The sequence below is a fragment of the Ranitomeya imitator genome, chromosome 2 (assembly GCF_032444005.1).
Source record: "Ranitomeya imitator isolate aRanImi1 chromosome 2, aRanImi1.pri, whole genome shotgun sequence".
Classification (NCBI taxonomy): domain Eukaryota; kingdom Metazoa; phylum Chordata; class Amphibia; order Anura; family Dendrobatidae; genus Ranitomeya; species Ranitomeya imitator.
The window spans coordinates 52,777,858-52,801,675 of record NC_091283.1 but is presented as its reverse complement, the minus strand read 5'-3'; the positions used below and the strand labels follow the sequence as shown (position 1 = coordinate 52,801,675).

The 23,818-nt window shown below is 46.2% G+C and overlaps 1 protein-coding gene across 1 annotated transcript in view; it reads left to right on the top strand.

Moving 5' to 3' along the window:
* Positions 1-223: 223 nt before the first annotated feature.
* Positions 224-23,818, top strand: part of LOC138666241 (cytochrome P450 2C42-like) — a 33,087-nt gene continuing 9,492 nt past the window's right edge. Inside the window, exons 1-4 of the mRNA XM_069754475.1 lie at positions 224-350; positions 3,742-4,108; positions 4,890-5,063; positions 17,787-17,892. Coding sequence (XP_069610576.1) covers positions 224-350; positions 3,742-4,108; positions 4,890-5,063; positions 17,787-17,892 — 774 coding nt within the window. The remainder of the gene's footprint in view (positions 351-3,741; positions 4,109-4,889; positions 5,064-17,786; positions 17,893-23,818) is intronic.

Below are 23,818 nucleotides of genomic sequence, written 5' to 3'. Positions count from 1 at the left end.
CAGAGAAGGCATTGGAAAAGGTCATGTGTCAGATGAGACAAACATAGAACTTTTAGATATCAACTCCATTGGCCGTGTTTGGAGGAAGAAGAATTATGAGTGCATCCCTAGAACACTATCCCACATGTGAAGCATGGTGGGGGAAACATCATACTTTGGGGGTACTTTTCTGCAAAGGGGACAGGATGACTGCACCGTATTGGAGGGAGGATTTGATGGGGTCATGTATCACAAGATTTTGGCCAACAACCTCCTTCCCTCAGTAAGACCATTGAAGATGGATTGTGGCTGGGTCTTCCAGCATGACAATGACCCAAAACAAACTGCCAGGGCAACTAAGGAGTGGCTCTGTAAGAAGCATTTCAAGGTCCTGGAGCAGCCTAGCCAGTCTCCAGACCTGAACACAATGGAAAATCTTTGGAGGGAGGTGAAACTCAATGTACCCAGCAACAGCATCGAAACCTGAAAGATCTGGAGAAGATCTGTATGGAGGAGTGGGCCAAAATCCCTGCTGCAGTGTGTGCAGGCTTAGTCGAGAACTACAGGAAACATCTGTAATTGCAAGCAAAGGTTTCCGTATCAAATATTAAGTTCTGTTTTTCTATTGCATCAAATACTTATTTCATGCAGTAAAATGCAACTTAATTACATAAAAATCATACAATGTGATTTTCTGGATTCATTTTAAAATTCTGTCACTCACGGTTGAATTGTACCTACGATAAATATTACAGACCTCCTAATTTTTTGTAGGTTGGAAAAATGTATCAAATACTTATTTTCCCCACTGTATATAATGTATTCCCCTGTGTAAAATACACTGTCACACTGTCGCATTTGAGACATTATTATGCAAAGTGAATGCTGCAGCCAATCAGCAAGCTGCTAATGCATTGCTTCACTCATACTTCCCTTGGATCAAGCTTAGATGTCCAAGGGAAATGTGAGAACTGAAGCTTGTTAGCTGCCACTGATCGGCTGCAGTTGTCCCCCGGCATAACAATGTAATATCCCTGGAATGGTGCCAGTGCGAGAGGTGAGTATCTGTTTTTTTGACACTGGTGAATATAACATTTCAGTAAATGTTGTCCAAGTAGTGGACAACCCCTCTAAGGTTCTAAAGATCTAATTGAAATGTGATCTATCTTGTTTGCATTCATTAAATTTGAAAAATCAAGGCAAGAGGCAATGTAAAATGCTCATGCACTATTATTATGCAGTAAATATGAATAGGTACATACAGTATGAATAATGTCTAAATAATAGACAGTGAGTTCGTATATTTTTCCAGACTGTGATGCAGACAAGATCTATCAGTGAAACACCAAGACGCCAACAAGAAGAAGTCAAAATAAGTACAAAGTCTAAAAAGAAATAGCCTTAATTAATCGAAGCAAGGGGTAAGGTGAACATGCAACAAGAAAAAAATAGTACATAATAGTAGCATTTTAGTTGATGTCACAATTGAATGCACAGGGTTATAAGGGCATATGACCTTAGTGGTACCAGCAATAGAGACTCCAAGGGACAAGATGCGCCTGCATCGACGTGTGTTTCAGCATTGCCTTTGTGAAGGGGTGGCATCATCTAGAGGAAGGGAGTTTAAATGTCCAGCGTAGACCAATGACAGGAAGTTCATGGCATATTGCGATGCATGTGCACACAGGAGGTACCGGAAGTCGGCAGTAGGCAAATGAAATGACGCCAAAGGGAATGGGGGGAGGTGGGGCACAGCCGACTGACGTATGTGTATGGAGCGCCCCCAGACACAGGGCCACAAGTCACTCGGTATCGGTCCCTTCTCCTTCGGTTCTGCGGTTGTCACGGTGGCTGGACCCGGTCGTGACTCTGCTAAGGGGCGTCCAATGAAAATGGTAGTACAGTCTGTCAGTAGTTCGTGACGCCACCTGTGGTGTTCGGTAAGGGTGACCGACGCTGCTGTGGGGTCCACTAGTGTGATGGGATAGCAGCCGGATGGTATACCTTCCCACAGGTGAAGTAAATCCCCAGGGCTTCCCAGTAGTGTGGATGGAGATGGTGTGAGGTGCAGGCAATAACGAGGACACAGGGTTGCTGTCTCTTTACCTTTTACTGAAGGCTTCAGTACACTCAGTCCAGAGCACGTTCAACCGGGCTATCAGAGACCGGCCAGTCCGATGGGCACATCCAGAGTTTCCCTCGCAGATAGAAATCGTTGCCTACCAATAGCGCCTGTGTGTTGTAGTCCTACCCTGCTGAGCATTCGGAATAGTCCTCACAACTGCTGTTCTCGTTCGTTCGTTCTCTACAGCTTTCTCTCTCTCTCTCTCGTTCTTTGGTTCCAGATGTTGCTAGTTTCTAACGTCCCCCAGATATGTTATGGCTAGGACGCCACCCATTTGACGCAAGGCTTGGAGGTCTTCCGGGACCCTAGAGACGCCCCTCTCCCAATGTTGCCCCCTATGTCTTCGTAGGTGTAAAAGGTAGACAGCCAACCTATAATCAACTGTCCAGCGGAATTTGAAGTAAGGCCTGATGTCAGTTACTCCTACGGTGATCCGGCCACCGACTACGCGCCTCAGTAAGATGTTGCCTTCCTCTCTCGGCACGACTCTTACTGGCTCTCCTTTGTGCTGATCTCGTTTACACTATTCCACAATATTCTTCCCCTCGTGTCTCTCTCTTAGGATACTGCCGCAAGGTGTGCAGGCGCGGTTCCGTAACGTTCTCTTCTGTTTGCTAGGCACCTGCCAGGTTCCCACGCCTGACAGGGACCCCCCTGTGCCTTCTCCCTGCAACACCCCCTGCCACGGGATGTTGCCTGGTTCCAACCCAGTCAGCTTCTGACTAACTTCCTCCCCAGCCCCTAGTTTTACCAGCGTGAGGAGTGGCCCAATAAATAAAGCCTTTTTCTCCCCCTAGTGGCCGGAGTGTGAAGTGTAATGTGTTCTGGTGATACCTGGTCAGGAGAACTCCTTAGTGCCATCGGACATACCGCTACTCGCCTTGGGGCCATACTGCAACGACCAGGTCTCTGGGGCGCTGCACGTACTGCTCGACAACTTCTCATACAAAGAAACTAGAGGTTTATATGGTAATTTGAGGTGGCACAGAATGAACACTGTATGGAGACATTACCATGGGAGCAATGGGACTAATACAAGGTCTGAGTAAGTGGCTGCAAGATCCGAAAATGAAACACAGCAACCACCTGGAGAAAGAACCAGTTACCATTACAGAAGCAGACATCCAACAGTAGGTCAAAAACATGAAGAGCTGGACCAGACATGATCCACACCTACTGGCTAAAGAAATTAACAGCAGTACATGAACGAATGGCAAAGCAAATGAAGCAGGCCACCACCCAGCTTGGCTAACACAAGGAAGTACATTGCTGATCATGAAGAATCCTCTCAAAGGAATAGTTCCATTCAATTACTGCCCAATAACCTGCTTTACAACAACATGGATACTCCTGTCATGCCTGCATCATAGCCACCAAGCTACAGAACCATATGAACCAGTACATGAATCAAGCTCAGAAAGGCATTGGGACCGACACGGGAGGAAAGCCTATGACTCAATGCCACACACATGGATCTGTGAATGCTTGGTTCTCTACAATGTCAATAGGAAATTAAGAACCTTTGTCAGAAACTCAATGGGGCTATGAAGAACAACATTGGAAATCAACTCAAGACAACTAGCACAAGTGACCTTCAAATGCAGCATATACACTGTCCCCATTTCTGTTCTGCATAGGTTTGAATCTCCTCAGTCAGATAATTACAGAGTCGGGCTATGGATACAAGTTCAAGAGTGGAAGCACCATCAGTCACCTCGTCTATTTGGATGACATCAAGCTGTATGCGAAAAACAAACGAGACTTTAATTCAGTGATCCACTTGACAAGGATCTACAGTGCAGACATCGAGATGTCCTCCAGACTGGAGAAGTGCAGCCGGTTGGTAATAAAGAGAGGCAAGGTAGACAAAACTGATGGAGTGGAATTACCAGGAGGGTACAAGCAGATGTACAGACATGCTACAAGTACCTCGGCATCCCACAGGGAGACGGTAACCATGATGAGGAGGAATGGAAAGGAGCAACATCCAAATTCTATCAAAGGGTAAGACAGGTCCTGAAGAGCCAGCTCAATGGGAAGAATAAAATCCATGCCATCAATACATATGCCCTGCCAGTAATCAGATACCCTGCTGGAATAGTGTATTGGCCAAATGAAGAGGTAGAAGCTGCGGATGTGAAGACACAAAAGCTCCTCACAATACATGGAGGTCTAAGTCTAGCACCCAAAGATTGTATACCAACAGAAAGGAGGGTGGTTGAGGCTTGATAAGCATCCAAGCCACCATCACAGATGAAACAAGGAGTATCCAGGAATAGATCAGAAGAATGGCACCAAAAAATTAGATGCTGAGAGAAAGCCTAAGGCAGCAACAACAACAGATCTGGAAGGAAGAACAGGAATATGAAGCACCATGCCAAGACAAACCGCTACATGGGATGTACCATTGACAGATAATGGAGGTCGCTGACATGGAGAAATCCTACCAATGGCTGGAGAAAGCTGGACTCCAAGACAGCACAGAGGCACTAATCATAGCAGCACAAGAGCAAGCACTAAGTACCAGATCCATAGACACAGGAATCTACCACACAAGACAAGACCCAAGGTGCAGACCTCAGAAACCTCAGAAACCGTCCAACTTATAGTGGCAGGATGCAAAATGAAGCAGGAACAGCGTATACTGAACGCCACAATCCAAGTAGTGGGAATTGTAAACAGGAACATCTGCACAGCATATGGGCTAGGTCCCCCTAAGTAAAGGTGGGAGATCCCAGAGAAAGTGGTAGACAATGAAAGGGCTAAAATCCCATGGGTCTTCAAGATCCAATTTGGAAAAGCAGGTGTTGGCTACCCTACCAAACATTGTGATAGTAGACAAGAATCAGAAGACAGCAATGTTAATAGATGTGGCCGTGCCAAGTGACAGCAACCTCAAAAAGAAGGAATATGAGAAGCTGGAGAAATATCAGTGCCTCAAAGGAGAACTGGAGAAGATGTGAAAGGTGAAGGCAACAGTTATTCCAGTGCTGATAGGAGCACTTGGAGCGGAGACCCATAAGTTAGGAAAATGGCCACAACTAGAGTTGAGCGACCTTGACCTTTTTAGAGTCGAGCCGGGTTTTGCGAAACCCGACTATGTCCAAAGTCGGGTCGAGTGAAATCGGCCGATTATGACGTAAAGTCGGGATCGACCGAAACACGAAACCCAATGCAAGTCAATGGGGCAGCATAGTCGGCAGTGAGTGGGGGCCAGGAAAACACCTAGAGTGCCCATTTTAATGTCAAAACCATCCATTCTTCTTAATGAAGCTTGTCAAGCGTAATTTACCTTATAATAATTGGAAGGCATTTGAAATTGGGGGTCATTTGGCTAAAGTTGTGGGGGGTAGGGCTGGTTCAAGTAATTAGTGGGCCCAGGAAATCTGGACCACGTCACGGCAGTGGAGCAGGGAGAGGTAAGTATTTCAACTTTGCAAGTGCTGTGAACCTGAGCAAGCAGGGGGGGCCCACTCGTTGGCATTGGCACTGGCACAGGGCCCCTCAAAGTACAGCGGTGTGTTTGCACGGCGGGGGCGCCTCCCACCGGCAGCAACACTTTTGCGTACTATGAGAGGCCCTGTGCCAGTGACGTCGCCAACTAGTATTCCTCCCCCCACCTGATGAAGGAACCTGCACTTTCATCTGCACCTTCCTCTTTGTCCCCGTGTAAGGTGGTATGGTATGCGGGAAGAGCAACCTGACTTTCAGCAGGGTCACAATGTTGTTGTGTAGCGTGCACGGGGAATGTTGCGTTATGGGTCAATGTACCAGCAGACTCATCTATCACTGGCTGGGCAATGGGCACGATGAAGTGGAAACACAGATATAGGCCCAAAGAAGAAAGTGGGCTAAATGCAGTTCAAAATTGGTAACACAGGAATAACCAGGGGGCATTGCAGTGGAGGACAACTGGAATGAGAGGCTGACACAGAGAGTAGGGCCAAATCAGTAAGTAGTCGAAATGCAGTTCAAAATTGGCAACCGTAGTAAACAGGCGGCACAGCTTTGTTCAGTGGAGGAGAACAGCAAGGAGTGGCAGACACCGATAGTAGGCCCCAAACCAACTAGTACGCCAAATGCAGTTGTTCCATTTAACCACAATTTAATGAGAGCCTGAAGATAGAAGCTCAGGAAAGGCAACCTGGGGAACACCTTGGAGTGTAACACACCATCTCTCTCCACCCCATACCCATTTTGTATGGCCTAATGCAGTGTACTTTTCTACAACTACTAAACGAGAGTCGGAAGACCGAAGCAATGGCAAGGAAACCTGGGGAACACCTTAGAGTGTAACACACCCTCTCTCTACACCCCATACCCAATTTGAAGGCCTAATGCAGTGTAGTTTCCAAGAACTACTAAACGAGAGCCGGAAGATCGAAGCTCAGGAAAGGCAACCTGGGGAACACCTTGGAGTGTAACACACCCTCTCGCTACACCCCATACCCAATTTGAAGGCCTAATGCAGCGTAGTTTCCAACAACTACTAAACGAGAGCCGGAAGATCGAAGCTCAGGAAAGGCAACCTGGGGAACACCTTGGAGTGTAACACACCCTCTCTCTACACCCCATACCCAATTTGAAGGCCTAATGCAGTGTAGTTTCCAAGAACTACTAAACGAGAGCCGGAAGATCGAAGCTCAGGAAAGGCAACCTGGGGAACACCTTGGAGTGTAACACACCCTCTCGCTACACCCCATACCCAATTTGAAGGCCTAATGCAGCGTAGTTTCCAACAACTACTAAACGAGAGCCGGAAGATCGAAGCTCAGGAAAGGCAACCTGGGGAACACCTTGGAGTGGAACACACCATCTCTCTACACCCCATACCCAATTTGAAGGCCTAATGCAGAGTAGTTTCCAAGAACTACTAAACGAGAGCCGGAAGATCGAAGCTCAGGAAAGGCAACCTGGGGAACACCTTGGAGTGTAACACAACGTCTCTCTACACGACGGAAGGGCTGATTCTTAGGAAGGAAGGCTGTTGGAAATAAGCATTGCGCGTCCGAGGGTGATTATATTCTTATTAGGTATATACTCACCCTCGGACGCGCCCTGCTTCTTTATTTGGAATGAATGTTTATTTGCAATGTGGTGTTGACTTTCTCTATTATTTTGGTAATTAATGATTTTATTATTTTCATTATTTTGCATCTTCTCGGCAATAATATAAAGAAGACGCGACAGGACAACACTCGGTGGATGCCATATGTGTGTTTTCAATTTAAAAAAACTTTCAGTTAACTACTTGCAGGAGAAAGTAATTGTAGCTGGTGGCCATTTTTAGTACTGTACCAGATTAGAGTTGTGTGTTTGTTTTTAATGTTAAAATGTCTGCATTTGATATCTCACCAGTATTTTCTTTTTTATAAGCAAAATACTTATTTTTATATTTTCTGATGTTGGTTCCAGGGGTACACGGCCAGCAGTGCCCTGGTCAGTGTAGTAGTAGTTGAAAGAATGGACCGCAGACAGGCATCGAAGGCCTAAAATAATAACACATGGCTGTAGGCAATTTTAAATTGGTTCCAGGGGTACACGGACAGCAGTGGTGTGGTCAGTGGAGGCCTAGTGGAAGGAGTGACCGCAGACAGGCATCGAAGGCCTAAAATAATAACACATGGCTGTAGGCAATTTTAAATTGGTTCCAGGGGTACACGGACAGCAGTGGTGTGGTCAGTGGAGGCCTAGTGGAAGGAGTGACCGCAGACAGGCATCGAAGGCCTAAAATAATAACACATGGCTGTAGGCAATTTTAAATTGGTTCCAGGGGTACACGGGCAGCAGTGACCTGGTCAGTGTAGTAGTAGTTGAAAGAATGGACCGCAGACAGGCATCGAAGGCCTAAAATAAAAAAATTGGGCTGGCTGTAGGCAATTTTAAATTGGTTCCAGGGGTACACGGGCAGCAGTGACCTGGTCAGTGTAGTAGTAGTTGAAAGAATGGACCGCAGACAGGCATCGAAGGCCTAAAATAAAAAAATTGGGCTGGCTGTAGGCAATTTTAAATTGGTTCCAGGGGTACACGGGCAGCAGTGGTGTGGTCAGTGGAGGCCTAGTGGAAGGAGTGACCGCAGACAGGCATCGAAGGCCTAACATAACAAACTTGGGCTGGCTGTAGGCACTTTTAAATTGGTTCCAGGGGTACACGGGCAGCAGTGGTCTGGTCAGTGGAAGTCTAGTGGAAGGAGTGACCGCAGACAGGCATCGAAGGCCTAAAATAATAACACATGGCTGTAGGCAATTTTAAATTGGTTCCAGGGGTACACGGACAGCAGTGGTGTGGTCAGTGGAGGCCTAGTGGAAGGAGTGACCGCAGACAGGCATCGAAGGCCTAAAATAATAACACATGGCTGTAGGCAATTTTAAATTGGTTCCAGGGGTACACGGACAGCAGTGGTGTGGTCAGTGGAGGCCTAGTGGAAGGAGTGACCGCAGACAGGCATCGAAGGCCTAAAATAATAACACATGGCTGTAGGCAATTTTAAATTGGTTCCAGGGGTACACGGGCAGCAGTGACCTGGTCAGTGTAGTAGTAGTTGAAAGAATGGACCGCAGACAGGCATCGAAGGCCTAAAATAAAAAAATTGGGCTGGCTGTAGGCAATTTTAAATTGGTTCCAGGGGTACACGGGCAGCAGTGACCTGGTCAGTGTAGTAGTAGTTGAAAGAATGGACCGCAGACAGGCATCGAAGGCCTAAAATAAAAAAATTGGGCTGGCTGTAGGCAATTTTAAATTGGTTCCAGGGGTACACGGGCAGCAGTGACCTGGTCAGTGTAGTAGTAGTTGAAAGAATGGACCGCAGACAGGCATCGAAGGCCTAAAATAAAAAAATTGGGCTGGCTGTAGGCAATTTTAAATTGGTTCCAGGGGTACACGGGCAGCAGTGACCTGGTCAGTGTAGTAGTAGTTGAAAGAATGGACCGCAGACAGGCATCGAAGGCCTAAAATAAAAAAATTGGGCTGGCTGTAGGCAATTTTAAATTGGTTCCAGGGGTACACGGGCAGCAGTGGTGTGGTCAGTGGAGGCCTAGTGGAAGGAGTGACCGCAGACAGGCATCGAAGGCCTAAAATAATAACACATGGCTGTAGGCAATTTTAAATTGGTTCCAGGGGTACACGGGCAGCAGTGACCTGGTCAGTGTAGTAGTAGTTGAAAGAATGGACCGCAGACAGGCATCGAAGGCCTAAAATAAAAAAATTGGGCTGGCTGTAGGCAATTTTAAATTGGTTCCAGGGGTACACGGGCAGCAGTGACCTGGTCAGTGTAGTAGTAGTTGAAAGAATGGACCGCAGACAGGCATCGAAGGCCTAAAATAAAAAAATTGGGCTGGCTGTAGGCAATTTTAAATTGGTTCCAGGGGTACACGGGCAGCAGTGACCTGGTCAGTGTAGTAGTAGTTGAAAGAATGGACCGCAGACAGGCATCGAAGGCCTAAAATAAAAAAATTGGGCTGGCTGTAGGCAATTTTAAATTGGTTCCAGGGGTACACGGGCAGCAGTGACCTGGTCAGTGTAGTAGTAGTTGAAAGAATGGACCGCAGACAGGCATCGAAGGCCTAAAATAAAAAAATTGGGCTGGCTGTAGGCAATTTTAAATTGGTTCCAGGGGTACACGGGCAGCAGTGGTGTGGTCAGTGGAGGCCTAGTGGAAGGAGTGACCGCAGACAGGCATCGAAGGCCTAAAATAATAACACATGGCTGTAGGCACTTTTAAATTGGTTCCAGGGGTACACGGGCAGCAGTGGTCTGGTCAGTGGAAGTCTAGTGGAAGGAGTGACCGCAGACAGGCTTCGAAGGCCTAACATAACAAAATTGGGCTGGCTGTAGGCACTTTAAATTGGTTCCAGGGGTACATGGGCAGCAGTGTATGGTCAGTGGAAGTCTAGTGGAAGGAGTGACGGCAGACAGTCTTCGAAGGCCTAACATAACAAAATTGGGCTGACTGTAGGCACTTTTAAATTGGTTCCAGGGTAACACGGCCAGCAGTGGCCTGGTCAGTGTAGTAGTTGTAGAAAGAAGGGACCGCAGACAGGCTTCGAAGGCCTAACATAACAAAAATGTCAAAACAATGGTATTGTCAGTGCCAGGCATTGAAGGATGTCAGCGGCTAGACTACACATTGGTGAAGCTGTGAGAGATAATTTTGCTAGTGGTAGAGCACTGTTTGAGCTGGGGGGGGGAACTGTCTTGTGGCCGGCGGTACAGGCACAGGGCCCCTCATATTACAACGGTGTGTCTGACGTTGGGTGCGCACCACCACCGCCAGAGACACTTTATTGTACTATGAGGGACCCAGTGGCAGTGCCGTCGACCAAAAGCGGCCACACCCACCTCTTCAGACAAACAGCACTCTCAAGGGTCCAAGCGCAAAGTGGCGATAGCACGGCCCCGTGTGGGGAGTTTGGCCATTTCGTGAGGTGGAAACATGTCGTATGCTGGACAATCAGGTGAAGAAAATTACGAGATTGGAAAAGTCATTCAGAATAGTCCACAGGCAAGACCTTTTCATAGGAAAGCTAGGTGTCAGCCGGGCAGGGTGGGGCAAAAGATTTTGAAATCCAGTTGTGGTTCATTTTAATGAAGGTTAGATCATCTACATTTTGGGTAGCCAGACGAGTCCTTTTTTCTGTTAGTATTGAACCTGCAGCACTGAATACTCTTTCTGATAGGACACTAGCTGCCGGGCAAGCAAGCTCCTGCAATGCATATTCTGCCAATTCTGGCCAGGTGTCTAATTTGGATGCCCAGTAATCAAATGGGAATGACGGTTGAGGGAGAACGTCGATAAGGGATGAAAAATAGTTTGTAACCATACTGGACAAATGTTGTCTCCTGTCACTTTGAATTGATGCTGCAGTACCTGTCCTGTCTGCGGTCATAGAAAAATCACTCCACAACCTGGTCAGAAAACCCCTCTGTCCAACGCCACTTCTGATTTCTGCCCCTCTAACACCTCTGGTCTGCTGGCCCCTGGAGCTCGTGTGAGAACGATCACGGGCGCTGTGTGCAGGGAATGCCAGAAGCAAACGGTCAACAAGAGTTGATTGTTTTGTTGCTAATATTAGTTCCAAGTTCTCATGTGGCATAATATTTTGCAATTTGCCTTTATAGCGAGGATCAAGGAGGCAGGCCAACCAGTAATCGTCATCGTTCATCATTTTTGTAATGCGTGTGTCCCTTTTGAGGATACGCAAGGCATAATCCGCCATGTGGGCCAAAGTTCCCGTTGTCAAATCTGCGGTTGTGCTTGGTTGAGGGGCAGTTGCAGGCAAATCTACGTCACTTGTGTCCCTCAAAAAACCAGAACCCGGCCTTGCCACGCCACCAATTTCCCGTGCCCCCGGGAAAGCTTCCTCATTAAAAATATACTCATCCCCATCATCCTCCTCATCCTCCACCTCCTCTTCGCCCGGTACCTCGTCATGTACACTGCCCTGACCAGACAATCGCTGACTGTCATCAAGGCTTTCCTCTTCCTCTGGTGCAGACGCCTGATCCTTTATGTGCGTCAAACTTTGCATCAGCAGACGCATTAGGGGGATGCTCATGCTTATTATGGCGTTGTCTGCACTAACCAGCCGTGTGCATTCCTCAAAACACTGAAGGACTTGACACATGTCTTGAATCTTCGACCACTGCACACCTGACAACTCCATGTCTGCCATCCTACTGCCTGCCCGTGTATGTGTATCCTCCCACAAAAACATAACAGCCCGCCTCTGTTCGCACAGTCTCTGAAGCATGTGCAGTGTTGAGTTCCACCTTGTTGCAACGTCTATGATTAGGCGATGCTGGGGAAGGTTCAAAGAACGCTGATAGGTCTGCATACGGCTGGAGTGTACAGGCGAACGGCGGATATGTGCGCAAAGTCCACGCACTTTGAGGAGCAGGTCGGATAACCCCGGATAACTTTTCAGGAAGCACTGCACCACCAGGTTTAAGGTGTGAGCCAGGCAAGGAATGTGTTTCAGTTGGGAAAGGGAGATGGCAGCCATGAAATTCCTTCCGTTATCACTCACTACCTTGCCTGCCTCAAGATCTACAGTGCCCAGCCACGACTGCGTTTCTTGCTGCAAGAACTCGGACAGAACTTCCGCGGTGTGTCTATTGTCGCCCAAACACTTCATAGCCAATACAGCCTGCTGACGTATGCCAGTAGCTGCCCCATAATGGGAGACCTGGTGTGCAACAGTGGCAGGTGCGGATGGAGTGTTTGTGCGACTGCGGTCTGTGGACGAGCTCTTGCTTCTGCAGGAGGACGAGGAGGAGGAGGAGGAGGGGGTGCGAACGGCTACAGACAACTGTTTACTAGACCGTGGGCTAGGCAGAACTGTCCCAAACTTGCTGTCCCCTGTGGACCCTGAATCCACCACATTTACCCAGTGTGCCGTGATGGACACGTAACGTCCCTGGCCATGCCTACTGGTCCATGCATCTGTTGTCAGGTGCACCTTTGTGCTCACAGATTGCCTGAGTGCATGGACGATGCGCTCTTTAACATGCTGGTGGAGGGCTGGGATGGCTTTTCTGGAAAAAAAGTGTCGACTGGGTAGCTCGTAGCGTGGTACAGCGTAGTCCATCAGGTCTTTGAAAGCTTCGCTTTCAACTAACCGGTAGGGCATCATCTCTAACGAGATTAGTCTAGCTATGTGGGCGTTCAAACCCTGTGTACGCGGATGCGAGGCTAAGTATTTCCTTTTTCTAACCATAGTCTCATGTAGGGTGAGCTGGACTGGAGAGCTGGAGATCGTGGAACTAGCGGGGGTGCCGGTGGACATGGCAGACTGAGAGACGGTGGGAGATGGTATTGTTGCCGCCGGTGCCCTAGATGCAGTGTTTCCTACTACGAAACTGGTGATTCCCTGACCCTGACTGCTTTGGCCTGGCAAAGATACCTGCACAGATACAGCAGGTGGTGCGCTAAATGGTGGTCCTACACTGCCGGAAGGGATGTTGCGTTGATGACTAGCTTCATTGGCCGAGGGTGCAACAACCTTAAGGGACGTTTGGTAGTTAGTCCAAGCTTTCAAATGCATGGTGGTTAAATGTCTATGCATGCAACTAGTATTGAGACTTTTCAGATTCTGACCTCTGCTTAAGGAAGTAGAACATTTTTGACAGATGACTTTGCGCTGATCAATTGGATGTTGTTTAAAAAAATGCCAGACTGCACTCTTTCTAGCATCGGATACCTTTTCAGGCATTGCAGACTGAGCTTTAACCGGATGGCCACGCTGTCCTCCACCAGGTTTTGGCTTTGCCACGCGTTTTGGGCAAGATACGGGCCCGGCAGATGGAACCTGTGGCGATGTTGATGCCTGCTGCGGCCCCTCCTCCTCCTCTGCTTCAGAACTGCTGCCGCCTGCACCCTGTTCCCCCAATGGCTGCCAATCGGGGTCAAGAACTGGGTCATCTAATAACTCTTCTTGTACCTCCTGCGCAACTTCGTCTGTGTCACCGTGTCGTTCGGTGGTATAGCGTTCGTGATGGGGCAACATAGTCTCATCAGGGTCTGATTCTTGATCAGCACCCTGCGAGGGCAATGTTGTGGTCTGAGTCAAAGGACCAGCATAGTAGTCTGGCTGTGGCTGTGCGTCAGTGCACTCCATGTCAGATTCAATTTGTAATGGGCATGGACTGTTAACTGCTTCACTTTCTAAGCCAGGGACGGTATGTGTAAAGAGCTCCATGGAGTAACCCGTTGTGTCGCCTGCTGCATTCTTCTCTGTTGTTGTTTTTGCTGAAGAGGACAAGGAAGTGACTTGTCCCTGACCGTGAACATCCACTAACGACGCGCTGCTTTTACTTTTACCAGTTTCACGAGATGAGGCAAAAGAGCTAGAGGCTGAGTCAGCAAGATAAGCCAAAACTTGCTCTTGCTGCTCCGGCTTTAAAAGCGGTTTTCCTAATCCCAGAAAAGGGAGCGTTCGAGGCCTTGTGTAGCCGGACGACGAACCTGGCTCCACAGCTCCAGACTTAGGTGCAATATTTTTTCCCCCACGACCACCTGATGCTCCACCACTACCACTACCCTCATTACCAGCTGACAATGAACGCCCCCGGCCACGACCTCTTCCACTAGACTTCCTCATTGTTTTAAAAACGTAACCAAACTAACGTTATTTGTTGCAGTCACACAACTTACACGGTGAGCTATAACTTCTGTATGATTTAGCTACCCCTTTACAGGTTGGTGAGACCACAGCGAAAATCAGGCCCAATGTTACACACTCTTTTTTTGGTGGCTGCAAATTAGAGAGATGCCCCACACGCAGGACTGTCACTGAAGCACAAATGTTAATATTAATGTCACACTATTATTTTTTTTTTATTTTTATTTTTTTCAGGAACACTTTAGAAACCCCCCAAAAAAAAAAAAATAGATTTTTGCAGGGAGAATTTAGAAAACAAATGTAACAAACTATATGCTTTCTATGGGCCACTGAGTGAGAGATGACGCACACAGGAATCAGGAGTGGCACACAAGCCCAGAGGCCAATATTTTTCTACCAATGATTGATGGAGTTATTTTCTCTGGTAGATTTTGGAACCCAAATCAAGGAAAAAAAATGTAGGCTTTCTATGGACCACAATTGGAGAGAGAGAGAGAGAGAGATGGCACACCCAGGAGTCAAGACTGGCACACAAGCAGAAAGGCCAATATTAATCTCCCACTGTTTTTTTTGGTTGTTTTTTTTTTTTTTTTTTTCAGGGAGACTTTAGAAAAAAAAATAATAAAAAAAATATGATTTTATCAGGAAGAATTTAGAAACCAAATAAAATAAAATGATTTTTTCAGGGAGAATTTAGAAAACAAATAAAACCAAAAATAGGCGTTCTATGGCCCACTGACTGAGAGATGACGCACCCAGGAGTCAAGACTGGCACACAAGCAGAAAGGCCAATATTAATCTCCCACTGTTTTTTTTGGTTGTTTTTTTTTTTTTTTTTTTCAGGGAGACTTTAGAAAAAAAAATAATAAAAAAAATATGATTTTATCAGGAAGAATTTAGAAACCAAATAAAATAAAATGATTTTTTCAGGGAGAATTTAGAAAACAAATAAAACCAAAAATAGGCGTTCTATGGCCCACTGACTGAGAGATGACGCACCCAGGAGTCAAGACTGGCACACAAGCAGAAAGGCCAATATTAATCTCCCACTGTTTTTTTTGGTTGTTTTTTTTTTTTTTTTTTCAGGGAGACTTTAGAAAAAAAAATAATAAAAAAAATATGATTTTATCAGGAAGAATTTAGAAACCAAATAAAATAAAATAATTTTTTCAGGGAGAATTTAGAAAACAAATAAAACCAAAAATAGGCGTTCTATGGCCCACTGACTGAGAGATGACGCACACAGGAGTCAGGAGTGGCACACAAACCCAGAGGCCAATATTTTTCTACCAATGATTGATGTAGTTATTTTCTCTGGTAGATTTTAGAACCCAAATCAAGGAAAAAAAATATAGGCTTTCTATGGACCACAATTGGAGAGAGAGAGAGAGAGAGAGAGAGAGAGAGAGAGAGAGAGAGAGAGAGATGGCACACCCAGGAGTCAAGACTGGCACACAAGCAGAAAGGCCAATATTAATCTCCCACTGTTTTTTTGGTTGTTTTTTTTTTTTTTTTTTTTCAGGGAGACTTTAGAAATAAAAATAATAAAAAAAATATGATTTTATCAGGAAGAATTTAGAAACCAAATAAAATAAAATGATTTTTTCAGGGAGAATTTAGAAAACAAATAAAACCAAAAATATGCGTTCTATGGCCCACTGACTGAGAGAGAGAGAGAGATGGAACGCTTAGTACTGGCACACAAGCCCAAAGGGCAATATTAATCTCCCTTTTTTTTTCCAGGGAGAATTTCTGAAACCCAAAAAAAAAATAAAATAGGCTTTCTATGGCCCACTATTTGTGAGAGAGATGGGACGCTCAGGACTGGCACAGATGGCACGCTCAGGACTGGCACAGAAGCCCAGAGGCCAATATTAATCTCCCTTTTTTTCTGGGAGAATTTATAAAACCAAAAAAATATTTAAATAGGCTTTCTATGGCCCACTATTTGTGAGAGAGATGGCACGCTCAGGACTGGCACAGATGGCACGCTCACAACTGGCACAGAAGCCCAGAGGCCAATATTAATCTCCCTTTTTTTCTGGGAGAATTTATAAAACCAAAAAAATATTTAAATAGGCTTTCTATGGCCCACTATTTGTGAGAGAGATGGCACGCTCAGGACTGGCACAGATGGCACGCTCACAACTGGCACACAAGCCCAGAGGCCAATATTAATCTCCCTTTTTTCAGGGAAAATTTATAAAACCAAAAAAAAAATTAAATAGGCTTTCTATGGCCCACTATTTGTGAGAGAGATGGCACGCTCAGGACTGGCACAGATGGCACGCTCACAACTGGCACACAAGCCCAGAGGCCAATATTAATCTCCCTTTTTTCAGGGAAAATTTATAAAACCAAAAAAAAAATTAAATAGGCTTTCTATGGCCCACTATTTGTGAGAGAGATGGGACGCTCAGGACTGGCACAGATGGCACGCTCAGGACTGGCACAGAAGCCCAGAGGCCAATATTAATCTCCCTTTTTTTCAGGGAGAATTTATAAAACCCAAAAAAAAATAAAATAGGCTTTCTATGGCCCACTATTTGTGAGAGAGATGGCACACTCAGGACTGGCACACAAGCCCAAAGGCCAATATTAATCTCCCACTGTATTTTTATCAGGGAGAATTTATACACCCCACAAAAAAAAATACAGAAAAATGAAAAGGCTTTCTATGGCCCACTATGTGAGAGAGATGGCACACACAGGGATGGCACTCTAGCAGAAATGCCAAATTGCCAATCTTAATCTCCCACCAAAAAAAAAAAAAAAAAAAAAACAGGGAATGTCCTACAATTACTATCTCCCTGCCTGCAGTAATCTCAGCCAGGTATGGCAGGCAGCTACTATCTCCCTGCCTGCAGTAATCTCAGCCAGGTATGGCAGGCAGCAATAAGGAGTGGACTGATGCACAAATGAAATAAAAAGTGTGGACAAACAAAAAAGATAGCTGTGCAGAAAGGAAGGAACAAGAGGATTTGTGCTTTGAAAAAAGCAGTTGGTTTGCACAGCGGCGTACACACAGCAATGCAGCTATCAGGGAGCCTTCTAGGGCAGCCCAATGAGCTACAGCGCTGAGGGGAAAAAAAAAAAAAAAAAAAATTCCACTGTCCCTGCACACCGAGGGTGGTGTTGGACAGTGCAAATCGCTGCAGCACAAGCGGTTTTGTGGTTAATGGACCCTGCCTAACGCTATCCCTGCTTCTGACAAAGCGGCAGCAACCTCTCCCTAAGCTCAGATCAGCAGCAGTAAGATGGCGGTCGGCGGGAACGCCTCTTTATAGCCCCTGTGACGTCGCAGACAGCAAGCCAATCACTGCAATGCCCTTCTCTAAGATGGTGGGGACCAGGACCTATGTCATCACGCTGCCCACACTCTGCGTTTACCTTCATTGGCTGAGAAATGGCGCTTTTCGCGTCATTGAAACGCGACTTTGGCGCGAAAGTCGCGTACCGCATGGCCGACCCCGCACAGGGGTCGGATCGGGTTTCATGAAACCCCGACTTAGCCAAAAGTCGGCGACTTTTGAAAATGTTCGACCCGTTTCGCTCAACCCTAGCTCTGTGGTATTTGGTAGTCGGTTTGAATATCAAGATGAAAATTTCCAAAAGCTTGTAAAATGTGTTCAAGACAACTTCAAAGTTTTGAGCTCACGCTGGGGAATAGTAAGTATAACCTTAGATTTAAGATCGCATTTCATATACATTACATTTCCAGTTAAAGAATCATGTGCTCAGCATGTGCGTGTAGTGTATGATTTTGCACTAACGAGCCATAGGTGCTCTGTGTGCCATATGTAAAGTCTGTCAAAAGCATCTAGGTCAGTAAGACAACCTTGGACAGACTGAGCACTAGTCAATACAACTGGCAGAACCCAGAGGAAACCCCAACTTTCACCCTTAATCTCCTATACGGGCATCTGTAATTACATTGGGGTCCCCTATATTACTTTCACAAAGTGGCTGTTGGCCAGAGGAGGGATTGGTCAGATTCAGGAGGGAGTACAGCACAGAAAAAAATTCAAGTCAAGGGGGACAGCAGGGGTCAGATACCATAAAATCAGTCCAGAGAGAAGTCATATAATCTGAGGTCAGAATCAGGAGGGAAAGCAGAATGAGATTAAATCAGTGCAAGTTGGGTCTATATCTGTCCAGGAAGCTTCCAGGCACAATATCTGGCAGTTTTGAGTTTATATAGAGTGGTGTACTGCCCCATTGGCCACAGTGGACAGATGATTATCCCTGAATGGCTGCTGGACAGCACACATTCTCATTAGCCTGGCTTAGTTGTACCACAGGTCTTGGCCAGACTAATCTGTGGCACTCCAGGAGTCCGGATGCCACAATGGTATTGCCTTCCTCACGGGGGAGGTGATGTCATGCCTGGAAACAAGGAGGGATCCCTTAGTCAGGTAATACTGACATGCAACACTGTTCTAACTCCAGGCCAGAAGGTGGAGCTCTAAACCTGGCTTCAAGGTAGCTTCTCTATATATTCTGGCTGGAGGAGGAGTTAGCAGAGAGTCTGCTAGGAACAGTGAGAGGAGAGGAGGCAAAAGGAGAGGAATCTGGGGTCTGAAGCTGCGAGTGGGCTCACCTCAGGGGAAAACGCCAAGAGGCTGGACACCAGGGTCCGTGGTGGTGTGGGAGTGGCAGACCCAGCCACTGAGGGCAGGAGATTGCAAGTCTCCTGTCCCATCCAACACCTGCAGGTACCACAACAAGTGAAGAGCCTGGGGCTGTCAGAGAAAGGACAGTGCCCACAAAAGGTTCAAGCTGTCAGCCATACAGATTGAGAATACAGACACTGAGAGGACTTGTGCAGAGCTTCAGGCAGCAAGGGTCAGATATACAGCGCAGAGGGAAGGCCTCCAAACCCACCTGGCTAAGTGGATCCCAAGATGTTTCCAGGCTGCCCGGACCCCACCATCACCTGTTACCTGTACCCTGGACTGTACCTGAATTCTACCAGTAACAGGTAAAGGAAACTTTTATCCCTGTGTCCTGCAATTATTTCCTAAACCCTCAATCCTGCACCCCACCGTCAACCATCCCTCTTACCATCTACCCAGGGAGCCCTGGGGACCAAGCTCCACCTGTAGGGAGCTATACCATCAAAGTCTACGTTCACATTTGCGCTGTTGGGCATGTTTAACATGGGGGGCGCATGGACATGCGCCGGTATGCGTTGTATTGCGTTTTACGACGCATGCGTCAGTTTGACGCATCAGACAGGGCGCGGAGAACGCTACTTTTAGCATTTTCCCTGCCCCAAAATTCAGGAACATTACTAGTTTATGGCAACACATGCGTAAAAAACGCAGCCTTGTGTATTGCGTTGTTGGTTGCGTCGACGACGCTGCGCCCAACAACGCAAATGTGAACATTACCTAAGCTGCAAAACCATCAGTCCCAAAGGACCCCTTTAAGCAGCGTCAGCCATCCCTGGCCGAGTACCACAGGTGGCGTCACGAACACTACTACATTAGACTTTATTCCCATTTTCATTAATCCTTTTTAATGGATGCCCAGGGCCACAGACTGGGTCACTGCCACCGTAACCACCCCTTCAAGAACAGAACTGGCCCGGTACAGAGTACCCCACGGTCCTAGCGGGTGCTCCAACTCCCTGGCTGGGCAGCGTGTGTGTTGTCCAGAGGTACATCACATTTATCACCAACGTCGCTTGTAGTGGGAACCTAGTGACTGAAACAGATGTAGATGGAGCAGGGAGGAGATATGACAATATTACGGTATGGGGACACATCGTCTTTTTCAGGTGGGTCCTCTCAGAAACCTGAAAAGGCACTTAATAATGCTAAATATAAGGAAGATTTACACTGCAATATTACAATGACTTGATGTGCACACGTTCGGGCTTTTGAGCTTTTTTTTAAAGCAATTTAGGCTCTCAAAGCAGTAAAGCAGTTAAAAGAATTGACCTGACAAATCTTCATTCAGCTTTCACTACATTATATGCAAAAAATAAACAAAAATCCACTGCCAGTGAAGACTATGCAAAAAACGCTGAAGAAACTACTGAAAAGGCTCTCCAGGACAAAAGACCCCAGCTTGTCCTGAAGCATCTTCCTCCTGTAAAACTCGGCGATTACACAGACATAACCGGGTGTGGTTCTTCTATAGCAATGTTTCCTTACTACTCTTACTGGTTCATTGTTGGCCAAACTACATTGCAGAGTAGCTGACATTCATAGGACACAAGGATCGACCTGTAGAAGAAAATTGATTCTCCAAAAATAAGACAGGGTCTTATATTATTTGTTGCTCCTAAAGATGGGTTAGCGCTTATTTTCAGGGAATGTCAAATTTTTTTTCCATTAACAACAGTCTATATTTGTTTTTGAGCAAAATTTAAATATAATCATGTGCGAAAAGAAATCAGAGGCGCTCCCCTCTGGTGGAATGAATCCTCAAACAGATGTCAGTTATGAACCACTCCTTCGAGTGATGTCCAGAATGGTGAAGATACTTTGTATTTGCCAAATGAAATTCATTTAAAAACCATGAGTATTAAAGATGTTTTCATGCTTGCGATAATTCAAAAATCATAAAAAACTTTAAATAGGTATTAAAATCACAACGTGTTTTTACTCTAAAAGAGCCTTCCTCGGGTGACTAAAGCAAAATGACTTGTGGGGGGTTTTATATACACCCCTATCCAATGTGGGTGCAGTTACAACTGTGAAAACTTGTATGTGTTTCCACTTACCTGCAACAAAATCATGTGTGACCAAAAAGACCAATATGTTCTGACCAGAGCTTCTCAAAAGGATATTAAATAAACTCCTTTCCTAAAAGGTATGTAGTTTCACCTTGCCAAGTGGAGAGAAAAAAAAATGTAATCAACAATAAAAGATAATAATAAATAAATAATAAATAAATATCTCATTGCCACTTTTTTCTTTTATAAAACCCTACAGAATTGTTTTGTCCCATATTCAGCTTGCATATTCCTCTCCTTCTAAACATATGTGGTTTCCCAAGCATTGGGGGATGCAATTACCACACCAAATTGTGCACAATAGAAAGAGGGGAAGGATTCTAAAACCAGATCTCTGGTGGTGCAACCGTAGACACTGGTCTCTGCGTGCTGCATAGCCTCCACCATCCCACTGAGACGCTCTGCAATAGAGGCGGTCCTGATCAAGCCAACCATCTGAACCAAGGTAATGAGGGAACCAGTTGGCATAGGGCAGGGGTGGGAAACTTTTCATGTGGCCTGCGGCAGGTCCCCGGAGTCCACAATGCTCGGGCGGCAGCCGTATCCTGCCAGCTGCCGGCCCTTTAACCCCCAAGTGCGCGATATGCAGCGTTCATTACAGAACGCTGCCTGCACATGAATGATGATGTCATTGGGGTGGGCGGGTAGGAAGAGGAGCTGATACCAGAGAGATCTCTGTGCCAGCAGCTCTGTTCCTGTCTGCTGATGAGTGGTGATTTCTGTGTCCACAGCTCTGTACCTTTCTGCTGGTGATCTCTGCCCCTGAGCTATGTGCCCACCTGTGATCTCTGTGGCTCCCCCAGTTATGTGCCCCAATATGATCTCTGTGCCCCCCAACTATATGGCCCCCTGTGATCTGTGTTTCCCAGCTATGTGCCCCCATGGGATCTCTGTGCCCCTCCTGTGATCTCTGTGGCCCAAGTTATGTGCCCCCTGTGATCTCTGTGGCCCCAGTTATGTGCCCCCCTGTGATCTCTGTGCCCCATAGCTATATATACCCCTGTAATCCCTGTGCTTCCCGCTATGTGCCCCCTGTGATTTCTGTGACCCCCAGATATGTGCCCCCCTGTGATCTTTCCTCCCCCTGTGAACTCTCTGTGCCCCCTTCCTGTGATCTTTGTGCAACCCCCTTTTGATCTGTTCCCCCTGTTATCTCTCTACTCCCCCAGCTATATGCCCCCTGTGATTCCTATGCCTTCCAGCTATATGCCCCCATGATCTCTGTGCCCCCCCAGCTATGTGCACTCCCGTGATCTCTGTGGTTCTCAGTTTTGTGCCCCCCTGTGATCTATGTGCCCCCTTTGCTCCCTGCTATGTACCCCTTGTGATAGCTGTTCTCCCATGTGTTCTCTGTGCCCCCTGGGATCCCTGTCCCCTCCAGCTATGTGCCACTCCGTGATCTCTGAGCCCCCTGTGATCTTCATGCCACCCCCTGGTGATCTCTGTGTCTCCCTGGTGATCTTGGAGTCCCACCTGGCGATCTATGTGCCTACCTGGTGATGTCTGTTCCCCCAGTGCTGTATATCCCCCTCCAGGGCTGTATGTGCCCCCAAGTGATATGTATATTCCCCAGTGCTGCATTTACCCCAGAAGTTCTGTATATCCCCTGAGTACTGTATTTCCCCCAGTGCTGTAGATCCGCCTACCTGTGATGTATATAGCCCCCAGTGATGTATGTGACCCCACCAGTGACATATATTTACCCAAGGACATATATACCCACAGTGCTGTCTGTGCTTCCTAGTCATGTATATAGCCCCTCAGTGTTGTTTATTACCCCCAGCCTCCACAGTGATGAATATGTGTGGCCCCCGAATGATGGTAGAAATTTCCAAATGTCCCCCGACTGGAAAAAGGTTCCCCATTCCTGGTATAGGGGAATACATAGTCAAGTAACTGCAGTATAAAATAATGTTTATAACAGATTCTGTATTAGAATGTCTACATATCTGAATGGGATAAAGTTGTAAATTAAAGTAGTTTATCTGAATATCTTAAAAGGAGCATTCAATACAAGAGAGAAAGAGAATTAAAAAAAATTCTAAATTAAAAAAAAAAAAAAAAAAAAAATATATATATATATTTTTCCAGGTAGGTTATTGCTCCTACAACAATCTACTTTTTACACAAGCTGATGAAGAATGATGGGGTTAGAAGGATCACTAAGGCCGTGGTCACATGTTCAGTATTTGGTCAGTATTTTACATTAGTATTTGTAAATCATAACCAGGAGTGGAACAATCAGAGGAAAAGTTTAATAGAAACATATGCACCGCTTCTACATTTATCACCCACTCCTTGTTTTGGTTTACCAATATTGATGTAAAATACTGACCCAATTCTGAACATGTGAAGGTGGCCTAATAGATTATTCTGTCCCTATACAAACAATGTTATGAGCAGTTCATCTCCTGTTTGCACCAGGTGATGTGCTAACGAGAAAAATGGCCCTGATTCATTAAGACTGTGCAGGCCAATTTTAATGAACTGGGTCACCGGAGTAAGATAATAATAATAATTTTTATAATAATAATTTTTATTTATATAGCGCCAACATATTCCGCAGCACTTTACAAATTATAGAGGGGACTTGCACAGACAATAGACATTACAGCATAACAGAAATACAGTTCAAAACAGATACCAGGAGGAATGAGGGCCCTGCTCGCAAGCTTACAGACTATGAGGAAAAGGGGAGACACGAGAGGTGGATGGTAACAATTGCTTTAGTTATTCGGACCAGCCATAGTGTAAGGCTCGGGTGTTCATGTAAAGCTGCATGAACCAGTTAACTGCCTAAGTATGTAACAGTACAGACACAGAGGGCTATTAACTGCATAAAGTGAATGA